The 11,056-nt window shown below is 40.7% G+C and overlaps 1 protein-coding gene across 3 annotated transcripts; it reads left to right on the top strand.

The window, feature by feature from the left end:
- Positions 1 to 2,747: 2,747 nt before the first annotated feature.
- orc4 (origin recognition complex, subunit 4) lies at positions 2,748 to 10,455 on the top strand. 3 transcript variants are annotated; one of them, XM_085264450.1, is made up of 14 exons: positions 2,748 to 2,851; positions 3,543 to 3,604; positions 3,699 to 3,775; positions 4,726 to 4,816; positions 4,913 to 4,988; positions 5,082 to 5,167; positions 5,247 to 5,295; positions 5,380 to 5,531; positions 5,616 to 5,789; positions 6,909 to 6,995; positions 7,087 to 7,195; positions 7,280 to 7,375; positions 7,454 to 7,521; positions 7,625 to 10,454. In XM_085264450.1, the coding sequence occupies exons 2-14, from the start codon at positions 3,548 to 3,550 to the stop codon at positions 7,805 to 7,807; spliced, it is 1,305 nt and encodes a 434-aa protein (XP_085120576.1). In that variant the 5' UTR covers positions 2,748 to 2,851; positions 3,543 to 3,547; the 3' UTR covers positions 7,808 to 10,454. The 3 variants fall into 3 exon arrangements, with proteins under 3 accessions (XP_085120576.1, XP_085120577.1, XP_085120578.1); XM_085264451.1 differs by lacking the exon at positions 2,748 to 2,851 and adding an exon at positions 2,856 to 2,915 and having other exon boundaries at positions 7,625 to 10,455; XM_085264452.1 differs by lacking the exon at positions 2,748 to 2,851 and adding an exon at positions 2,868 to 2,921 and having other exon boundaries at positions 7,625 to 10,455.
- Positions 10,456 to 11,056: the final 601 nt, after the last annotated feature.

Genomic DNA, 11,056 nt, shown 5'->3' with positions numbered 1-11,056 from the left:
ATATAAACCAAAAACAAATGTCCATTACAGAGGACATAAATGAATAGGCTGGTTCTCAGGAGGACATGACTGGCTCACATCACAAACAATAGGAATGAACACAGTGATCTTTAAGTTCTCCTGATTTAATCTGCAAAATAGTTTGAGTTCATGCCAAATAATCACTTTGATTAATTCTAAAAGTTAGAAAAAGTGACAGGAAATTAATTTAGTACAACTGTTGTTTTCCTTTTTGGGGGCTAGGGGGAAGGGGTCATTGTTGCAGAAGGTAAGCTAACATAAAGACCTCTTACAGAAGTTTTAACTTTTGTAACGTTATCATTACCATGTCTTACTTTGTCGAAAAATAAAAGGTGGTCTTTACATATTAAGCATAATGTACTAAAATGATCAGAAGCCAGTGGCTACATATTGAAACTCAGAATATGTGGACTCACAGGGTTAGAAAAAAAGTCACCACCTAATTAAAAACAATCCCATTACCAGTTATTTTGCTAATACCTTACAGGTATTTTGTTAAATACTGTCTATGAAGTGTAATTTGATAAGTGTTTAACACCATAAGCTACAAACTGCAATGATAATGATTAATTACAAGAACATCTTTTAGCAGAAACTAAACTATTCATATTTATGAACAAGATGACACTCATTAAGGTTAACTTTGACTGGCTGCGTGCAAAGAAAATCAAAAAATACAACACAAAGTGGCAGTGGAGCAAAAACAGACACTCAGCAAAATAATTTCCTGAGATAAATAAAGGTCATAAAAGCTGAAGAAAACATGAGCTCAGCCGTCTGAAGCAAGGACGAGATGCAGCTCAGGGTGCAAACCCCTGAATTTTGTGTGAAGGTCAAACCCGAGGAGACGTTAAATGAATTCAGTGTAGGGCTGCTGAAGGAAGGAGCGCTTCATGTATTTTTAAGGGCAAACACAGAGGGCTGAATGTGCGAGCGGAGGGTCGTATTTTAGAATAATGTGACAGGCTAAATGTGAGCGGAGAGAGGGAGACGATTTGCGAGATATCTGGCGGTTTGCTGTCTTTTTTTTTCCTTTTCATCAGTCAACCAAAAAGCCGCAGGAAGCGTTTAAGTGTCTCCAGAGCTTCAGTGAGTAAAAGATGCTGTCATGAAGGTGGCCTTTTAGACATATACATGAGCCATCCCTCCTAATTTTATCAAACCAGAGCAGAAGTGGCTGTTATAGTTTCACAAATAAATATATATAATAACACATAATTGTAGTCTTTCTCAGTGCCGACAGACTATTTCTTATATATCTTACTATAACACATAAAATCTGTCTGTGTGTTCATTTATTTGTCCACCAACTCCTCCTACATGATCACAAGCAGCACAACCAAACTTGGCACACAAGTATGTCTTAGGCTCCTGAAGGTTCTTATCTATGTCAAATGTTATGACGCCATCATGTTGCCTAGCAACCACCTATAACAACTGGCCAAAATGACTTGTTTTTAGCATTTATGCTGATGAAAATCTCTTAAGAGCATCCTGCTATTTTAATTTCACAAAAATAACATAAAAAGTAATCTAGAAAACTTAAATTGTGAATGATATATATAGTATAATATCATATTGTTTTCATTTCATAGCCAGTAAATGCTGTAGAACGGAAATGCGCAGGATCAAATTCAACAATAAAATGTATATAAAATTCAACAAATAAAATCATATTCATGTAAAATTCGTGAAAAGCATAAAAAGACACATTTTTTTAAACTCTTGCCCTCAAGACAAGGATGTGTCATTTGTTATAATACCAAATTAAAAATATTGTATTTTAAATTGAAATGAAAAATAAAACAATATTTTGTCATTTTAATTTATATATTTTTAAACAAGTTCAAAAATCTGTACACACCTGAATGGGTTATTCAAATATTCACATTCAAATATAACCTCTGTGCAATGTCCTCTTTACTGCTGATACAGTTATTAAACCACAACGTGACTAAAATTGTTGTGGATTTATGTAAATAATATTGATCTATTTGAATAGCTTTGTGCTTACATAGTTTCATCTGTACTTGAGACCATTTCTGATGAGGCTTCAGTGAACAGTAGATGGTTCTGTGTCAGCTCTTTACTGGATTCTTTCATGTTTTTAAGGACATGAGTTTCAGATACTGTTCATCTGATGTAGATTGTTTTTGAAGGCTGACAGCTCTTTAGCCCTCCACTTGTCCAGCTTCCTCAGATTTTCTTAGGGCACACCATGTTGTGCTATGCCAAGGTTTCAACTAATAGCTTTTAGGAATCATCTTTGTTAGTACAAAAATACTGTTTAATGTCTGTCAAACTGTGTTATCTTTGACATTTTTCATCGATCCAACTAACGGCATTAGAACAAATTATGTGTTTTTGTGGTTGCACAACAGTGGTTCAGTCTTTTTTATGCTTGAATGATTCATAGTGGTTTAACAAGCAAAAGATTGGTCAGGGACAAGGACGAAGCCGAAAATAAGTGAAAAGGCAGCCAATGTCCAAAGAAAAACGTTCAAAGACCTTCAGGAAGCCTCAAGAACTATTGCTCAAAACCACTTTAAAAACAATACAACGAAGCCTGTCTGTTTGGTAACAAAATATAAAGAAAGAATTGTTGACTTTTGCACATTACTATATGTCATGTTTTTTTCTTTTAAATCGTTTTTTATTTGGTGGTTTTGTGCGTGTGTGTGAATAATATAATTCTACAACCACAGCGTTTCTCTTCTGCGTTGCTCTGAGTCGCAGCCAATCAGAAAGCAGATATAGTCAAAGCCGGAAGTCGTCATCGCTGGCCGAGGAGTATTCCCGCGAAGATTGAGGCGTCTCTTCGTTACTCCCGGTATGTTTGTTCTGATGTGTGTGTGAAAAGAAGCTCGACTAGCTGACACCTGTCTTACACAACGGTAGAAGTAATCAAAGTTAGAAATGGAAAACATTCGTGTTTCTTCAGCGCACTTTTAGCGAGCAGATCTTCGAGTAAAGCCCTGGGTTGCGTCGCAAGCGTGTAGCACCGAAGTTCTGTTGTAAAAATGACAATTTTGAGTTCTCCTGACTTGTCGGTCGATATGATCTCAGCCTTGTATGCAGCCCGAGACGGATTCTCAAACTTATGAGTCGCTTTCTAATTCGGCATACATAAAATCTATTTAGACATTCATTTTTGACCAAATTGTAAGATAAGCAGTCAAAGGCAGCTATGAGATTAGACTGGTATCGTTGCATCAGCTGCATGCCGAATTGAAAAGTGTTTTATCCTCACCTGTTATCGACCCTAACATTGGTTACAGCACAACTGTAAACATGTCCTGAAGTGAGGCTATTTCGTTTCGGTGATTATTAGTCTTACGTTTGGCGTAAACTTAAAAGGGAAAAAAAAAGTTATTTATTGGAATTAAAACCGTTGTTTCCACCATGTTAGTGCATTTAATTGACACCTAACTGCAATGTAAAGTGTCAGTATTATCCCGCTGAAAATGAATTTAGTGGCATGTTGAAGTTGACCTTTTTTCCCACTTGTTCACGTTTTGCAGTCATCATGAGTAAGAGGAAGGCCAGAGATGCTCATCTGCCTATAGGGGAATGCATCACACAGGTGTGTGTATGAACAGCCAGTGAGTTTTTCAGTGTGATACTCTGAAATATACCTAATAAAATGTAGTTTATTTATAATACATGTTTCTGTGCAGGTTCAGCAGATTTTAAGGGAGCGGTTTTGTGAGAGGCTGCTCCCTGACAGACCAGAGGGAGTAGAAGCTCAGTACAAGTAAGTTCATAACAACAGGGCCTGTGGATAGAGGTGATTTTATAATAACGTCAACACATTTACCAAAAAGACTCATATCATAGTATCATGAAAAAGAGTTTACAAGAAAATCACAGAGAAAATCAGAATGTTAAATCCAAACAAAGTTGGATATTAAAATAAGAAACAAGACAATCGGTGCGAGAAAAGAAACTGGAGAAATGACTGGCACAGGTTCCTGCCTCATAGCTTCAACTGGATCGGCCTGTTTTAATCCTCGGGGCGTTTCTGGCTCTGTCAAAGCTGCGTGTGTGTGTGCATGCCTGCGTGTGTGTGTGTGCCTGTGTGCGTGTGTGTGCCTGCATGTGTGCGTGTTGTGACTTAAATATGGTTGTCCTTTAAAAACACATTCTTGTTTAAAGTGGAGGTCTGGAAAGAGGCTTACAAATGTAAAAACACACTGACTGGCAAAACACTGCCCACTGTGGTGAAACATAGTGACAGTATGTAGGGTGTAATTACGAAAGGTACCTTTACTAGTGATCAGTAAAAGGTTAAAAGTTCGAGGCCATTACAGCCTTACTGTTCATACTGGAGAGGAGGAATCGGTTGTAATCTGGCCTTGTGAAAATAAAACCATGAATAATTTGTCCTAAGTGTTTGGGAAAAGCAAATAACCTGTAAAGGGTGTTTGTTTTTGTTTTGGCTTCGGTTCCTACAGGTGTTGGATGGTTTAGAAGGCCTGTAGTAGAACTGTCATCCATAATTAAGAGCAGACCTGGAGCTCGGTGTGAGTTTCAGTGGCCCAGTTCAGTCGCACCTGGGTGACAGCTCTGTCCCAGTTTCCAGGCCAACTCGGCCACAACACGAGCTTCCCCAGTGAGAGATTTCCACTCATTACAAGCATGAGATGGGGGTGTATATTTTACTAAGCATTGTGGGTATTGAAGTTAAAGCCATTGTGTTTGCAGACACCTCCTGGAGCTGCTGAGGCGGACGGCGATCCACGGGGAGAGTAACTCTGTGCTAATCGTGGGTCCCAGAGGAGCAGGCAAAACAATGGTGAGCCGTGGGAAAAAATGAATTTTTTTTTAATTTTTTTTTTTAAGTGTGGACTTGTTGTGAATCCTGTGAGGTTTGTGTTTTTTGTGCCTGAAGCTGCTGCAGTGCGTGCTGAGAGACCTGCAGAAGGAGGAGAAGGTGCAGAAGAACCTTCTTCAGGTTCACCTCAGTGGTACCAAACCTCATTTAAATTCTTCACAATTTAAGAACCCACACGTTTGCTGGAAATGTGAATTGGATGGATGGGTTTGTGTGTTTGCCGCAGGTCTCCTGCAGACTGATGACAGAACAGCGCTGAAAGAAATAACCAGACAGCTCCACCTGGAAAACGTTGTTGGAGACAAAGTGTTTGTGAGTATTTAGAGAGACCGTTATTAACATTTTCAGCTCTGAAAACTGCAAAGATCTTTCTACCTCGTTTTTTTCTTAGGGAAGCTTTGCTGAAAATCTGGCTTTCCTCCTGGAGGCATTAAAAAAAGGTGAGAAAGTTCAAATATTTAAAGCTGATTTCAGACTAGAGGGGCAGGTTTGATGTTTTTTTGTTGTTGGTTTTTTCCTAAAAGGCAATCGCAGCAGTAGCTGCCCAGTGTTGTTTGTCCTGGATGAGTTTGACTTATTCGCCCACCACAAGAACCAGACTCTGCTCTACAACCTGTTTGACGTCTCCCAGTCCGCCCAGGCTCCCATCGCTGTGGTCGGCGTCACCTGCAGACTGGTGGGCCTCAGAACACCTCTCAGAAACCCTACTTAGATAATGGTAGGTGTTTTTAGTAAGTGTCGTGATACTTTTTCCATTCAGGATGTTCTGGAGCTGCTGGAGAAGCGGGTAAAGTCGCGGTTTTCCCACCGTCAGATCCACCTGCTGAGCAGCCTCAACTTCACCCAGTACCTGGAACGGGTTTGGACGCAACTCAGCCTGCCGGACAGCTTTCCTGACAAGAAGTTCGCTCAGGAGTGGAACGCTGGTGTAAAGGTGACGTTAGCAGGCAGACACAAAGTTAGTTTTTGTTTTAGTCACGTCTTTAAGTCGTCTTCAGGAAGGCTTCTTGAAGGACATTCAAAGCTCTTCTTTGGATGTTTCTGCCTTTTGTTCTGTTCTGTCAACATGATCCTTACCTTCTATCCAGGTACGTCTTTACTGCATTGGCAGTGAGTTTGGGATCATTGTCGTGATTAAAAATTGAAGCTGTTGCCAAATGCAAATACAGCACCAAACCATGATGGAGCCTCCACCGTGTTTTACACACGGCTGTAGACACTCACTGTTGTACGTCTCCCCGTACATACTGACAATGATTTGAAGCAAAAGACTCCAAATGTGGATTCATCACTATCAAGACCCATGTCACTGATTTTCAGTCCAGTTCTTGTGTAATTTTCACACCTCAGCCTTTTCTTACTGTTTCCCTTCATTAGGAATGGCTTCGTCACAGCCACTGAGACCGTTTGTGATTAAACTTCAGTGAACAGTAGATGGATCAGCTAAAGGTCCAGATGAATCTCTAAAGTCCTGTGGATATGGCCTTCATATACTGTTCATCTGCTGTAGATAGTTGTTTTTTGTTTTTTTTTTAAGGACTTGCCCTTCTTCTCTTTCCACTTTTGTTATTCACTGGTCCAGTCTCCTGAAATGTTTTAAGAAAACTCTGAATACCATACTGAGATATGCCATGGTTTCAGCTAATGGCTCTTAGTGAAAAAGAAGGCATTGTCCAAAGGAAAACTTGGAAAGACCTTCAGAAAGCCTGAAGAATTGTTGCTCAAGACCACTTTAAAAAATGACAGTCTGATGGCTTGGTGGCAAAATATAATGAAACGATTGTTGGCTTTTGCATGGTACTGCTGTTTTTTGTGCTCTACCTTCTTCGTGCCCTAAAAGCCTTAAATAGCTCACTAAAGTTCAGAAAATGTCTAATTTTGAGTTGTTTGAGTGACCGTAGTAACATCACTGCCCAGCTAACATGGTTCAGACAGCGATGTCATCTCTGGCCTCCTTTTGAACGGCAGACGATGTACACACCTTTTCCACATAGAACAGAAGTGCAGACATACAAAGCAAAAAGTACTGATCTTTGTTTTCTTGGTTCTTCAGACTCTGTGTGAGGACAAATCTGTGGAGGAAGTTCTGCAGAGACACTTCAACTCCAGCAAAGACTTTCGCTCTCTGCACATGCTGCTGGTGAGAAGATCATTTCTCATGTTCGGTTTGGGGAAGTTTTGGGTGTTTCCTTTTCTTTCATTGTTTCTTTTCGTACTAAATATCTTTACAGATGTTGTGCCTGAGTCGCGTCTCTGTCGCCAAACCTACCATCAAACCAGTCGACCTGCTCGAGGCCAGCCGGATGTGTTTTGCTGACGCCACGGCTAACATGCTCCATGGTGAGTACAAATCCTAACAAGGGACGTTTTTTTTTTTTTTTTTACCCGTGGTCCGAAGAGTCTAAGTGAGCCGTTTCTCTTTAGGTTTGTCCATCTTGGAGCTGTGCCTGGTCATCGCCATTAAGCACCTCAATGATGTGTATGAAGGAGAGCCATTTAACCTTCAGATGGTCCATAATGGTACGATCGCACGATTAAATTACACAAATAGAAGAAGCTGTCCCGTCTGTTTCTTCACTCGTGCCTGATTGTTTCCAGAGTTTAAGAAGTTCCTGCATAGGAAGTCCAACTCCATGTACAACTTTGAGCAGCCTGTTGTCATGAAGGTTGGTAGAAACGCTTCGAAACTCTTCCCCCAGTCTTTCCTACCAAACCCCCACACCAGGCAGAAAGTGGACGCTGACTGACCCTTAATCTCTTCGCCTTTAGGCGTTCGAGCACCTGCAGCAGCTGGAGCTGATCCGGCCTGTCGATGGTTCCTCGGCCAAAGTCCAGAGGGAGTACCAGCTCATGAGGCTCACGCTGGACCACAGCCAGATCATGGATGCCCTGCAGAAGTACCCACAGTGCCCCACTGACGTCAAGCAGTGGGCCATGTCGGCATTTGGGTAGAGCTTCAGAACATTTAGAATTCAGAGTCTGTGAAGCTTGTTTTGACTTGGACTGAAGGGCATAAGGTTTGTGCTGCCGCCCACTCTAAACGATCAGAAAATAAAAGGAAATGAATAGTTTGGCATTGGTGCGATTGTTTCACCCTCTAAGCAGTTAGAGGTTTATGCTGAAGATAGACCCCCCCCCCCCAAATCTTAATACAAAAACTCAGCTTCATGTGCTTGTGTCATTTGATCAGTAGTTGGACTTAGCAAGTGTCATCAAGCGTCCAGCTTTCATCATTTTCAGGTCGTGAGCATCAGGCTGCTGAATACTGCTATCTAGTGGTGATTTTGTGCAGTTGACAATAACCTGGATGAAAGTTGCAGTTTTGATTTCTTGGACAAAAATATGTGTAATTGTGCCAAAAGTCTGTTTTTTGTTGTTGTTGTTTCTTTTTAAACACGCTGTAGCATCAGTGAGGCATGTGTCCCTCCACAGTTCACAAGAATCGCTGCTCCCACGATGGTTTTACAGTTTATGCACAATGATCAGCTGATTGGTCTGCATGGCCGTGAGCTGAATGAAGATTCACCTTAGTGGCAATAAAAAGAACTCATTTAATTAGGTGTCCTCTTGGCAGATATTTTGTGTTTCTAGGCTTCAAAAGCCTCATTGCTGCTCTTTTAGAATCAAGTTTCAAAGGTACATTGTTGTATAAATCCAGCTTTATAAACATGAAGTTGTTTTTTTTTTTACTAATTTTAACTGTTTAAATGGTATGCTATGTATTTGTGGCTACAGTTTTAAAGATTTTATTCAGTGTGCAATGCCATGCTGTACTGTAAATATAAGCCTATAATCCAAATATAAGCCTCATGTTTCCAACAGGGAACCCAGCCCCCCACCCTCAATTTAATTGCCTTTTCTTAAACATGGAGCACTGAGCATTTAAGCAAGGCTTGTAACTGAGTGAAGGGACCTGTGAGTATCAGCCTTAAGAAGAGCCAATCTAATTCTCTGAATGAGAGGAAAGGAGGTGACTGTGCTCCATAGTTCAGAGCCATGACACAGGCACAGCCCATACCTTTATGAACACAGTGTACCCGTCTTCTGATGGCTGATTCCAGCAGGATAGCACACCATGTCACAAAAGCTCAGATCATCTCAAACTGGTTTTATGAACATAATGACTTCACTGTGCTCAAATGGCCTCCACAGTCACCATATCTCAGTCCAATAGAGCAGATTTGAGATGTGGTGGAACAGGAGATTCTCATCTGCAGTAACTGTGATGCTAACAAAGAATTAAGACAAAAGTACTTAATCTAGTACTAACAAGGTGTACTTACACCTAATTGCATTGGTTAGGGTTTACCTCTTAAAATCTGATGTATCAAAATTTATTTTATGACTTTCCTTTATTAAAAAGTCCCTAAATATGAAAACCAAACTGTTTCCAGGAAAACGCCAAGCCTCTAAAAAGAGTTAACTCCAGACTGCAGTGATTCAGAGAGGGGGGAAAAAAGGAAAGAAAACACATTCACAATCTAAAAACACATTTATTTACATCACGTGGATCACTTCAGCTGATAAAAACCATGGCCGGCTAACATTAGCCGAGAGTCGCAGCGCTAATCAGGGATCAGTCCTGCCTCCTCTGCCATAATGTACACAGGGTTCATGAAGTTTGTTTCCTCTGCTGTAACACTTTTTCAAGAGATTTTCCTCTCATCCCTTCTGTGAGGTCAGGATGAGGACATCCTTGAAGCTGGTAAAGACTCATTCCTACTCAGGAAAACCCAGTGGGCTGTTTCTTTTTTTGTTTGTTTGTTTGATGTACTTCACTTTCCAGTTTGAAATTGCAGACCTTAGTTTCTTTCTTGTTTTCACATTTTTTTCTCAGTAACATAAAATGTACAGTCACATGTATCAGGAGCAAAGAAAAAAAGACATTTTCATCACTGAAGAGAGGATTTTTTTTTTCTTTTTAAAACATGACACACTGAAGTTTCATGTTCAGACTGATCAGTTTCTCCCAGCTTTAAACAACCTGTGAGCATCATTGGCATTGGAGACAGTGTTGGCAGACCCGGGATAAGCGCTGCAACTCGACAGCCTCGAGAAATGTGGGGTCAAAGTAGTGTTTTTGTTTTTTTTTGTTTTGTTATTTTTTTGATTTGTTTTGTGGGGTTTTTTTTGTAGAAATTTCAGGCCTGGTAACCAGACTTCTCTTACTGCCAAGACAGTCTTAGCGGTGGGGGTCGGTGGGGGTCAATGGAGTTCAATGTTTCCTCTAAAACTCTTTACCACCAGCAGGAAAAAGGAGGAGACTGGGAAGTTAGAATGAAATAACCTGTAGTGGATGATTGTAGTAGCACGTATGGGAATATTGCAACAGCTCCTAAAGAGCTTGGAGGGCTTTTTAAAATGTAACCATCAGGGGATCCAAGCAGGCTCCCAGAGGAACACCTTTGGCTGAACCATCACAATTCGTTTTCTTTCTGCCTTACAAAGTACTCCAATGAGCCTCCAGCTTAGTGAAGGGAAACTTTTACAGGCCTGGGTGCTGAGTCAAAACACAAGAAAAGTATAAATGAATGTAGAGGAAACACTGAAGTTCAACACGCACTTATAAAGATTCAGCTCAGAGTATATAGTTGATACAGGTATTTATGTCTGTACAGATCCTAGACTGCTTAAAATAGTGGGGGCAACAAGACACAAATGTTTCACTGTTTATATGCACAGCAATGTGAGGTGCTGGGCTGGAGGAAGTCAAGGTAGAAACATGTAAAGCTTCAACATGCGCAGGACCCATCCATACACCTTTAAATATCCAAAAGATCCATCCTTTTAACTCCTCTCAGGTCGCCAAGTCAACTGCTCCTCATCAGGATAAGGCTGAAGTTGAAGATAAATTATACAAATCAGGAGGGTCGAATATGACTGGACTATTTTCCAAAGCTGGTCACCTCAGCTTTTGAGGTGACCAGCTATCTTGCAAACACTGATATCAACACTGCCTCGCTACTCGCTGCACTATCCTCCTGAACGAAAGACACAATCTCCACAACAGTGCCAGAGATCAAAACAGGAAACTCAGAAAGTGTAATTTAATCTGGTAGCTCCTGCACTAGCTGAAAAGGTGACAAAACCCCTGATGCTATTAGCTAAAAAAACACCAAAGTGTGGACAGTGGATATGACAGCACTTTTAGTGTTCACCAACATTTGCAAGGGCGAGAACATTGGGTACAACAGGCCCTGC

The sequence above is a fragment of the Mchenga conophoros genome, linkage group LG23, assembly GCF_057382185.1.
Source record: "Mchenga conophoros isolate Kocher_MC1m ecotype Shallow Benthic linkage group LG23, M_conophoros_male_GT1.1, whole genome shotgun sequence".
Taxonomy (NCBI): Eukaryota; Metazoa; Chordata; class Actinopteri; order Cichliformes; family Cichlidae; genus Mchenga; species Mchenga conophoros.
The sequence above is the reverse complement of the archived record's forward strand: the minus strand, read 5'-3'. Positions and strand labels throughout refer to the sequence as shown.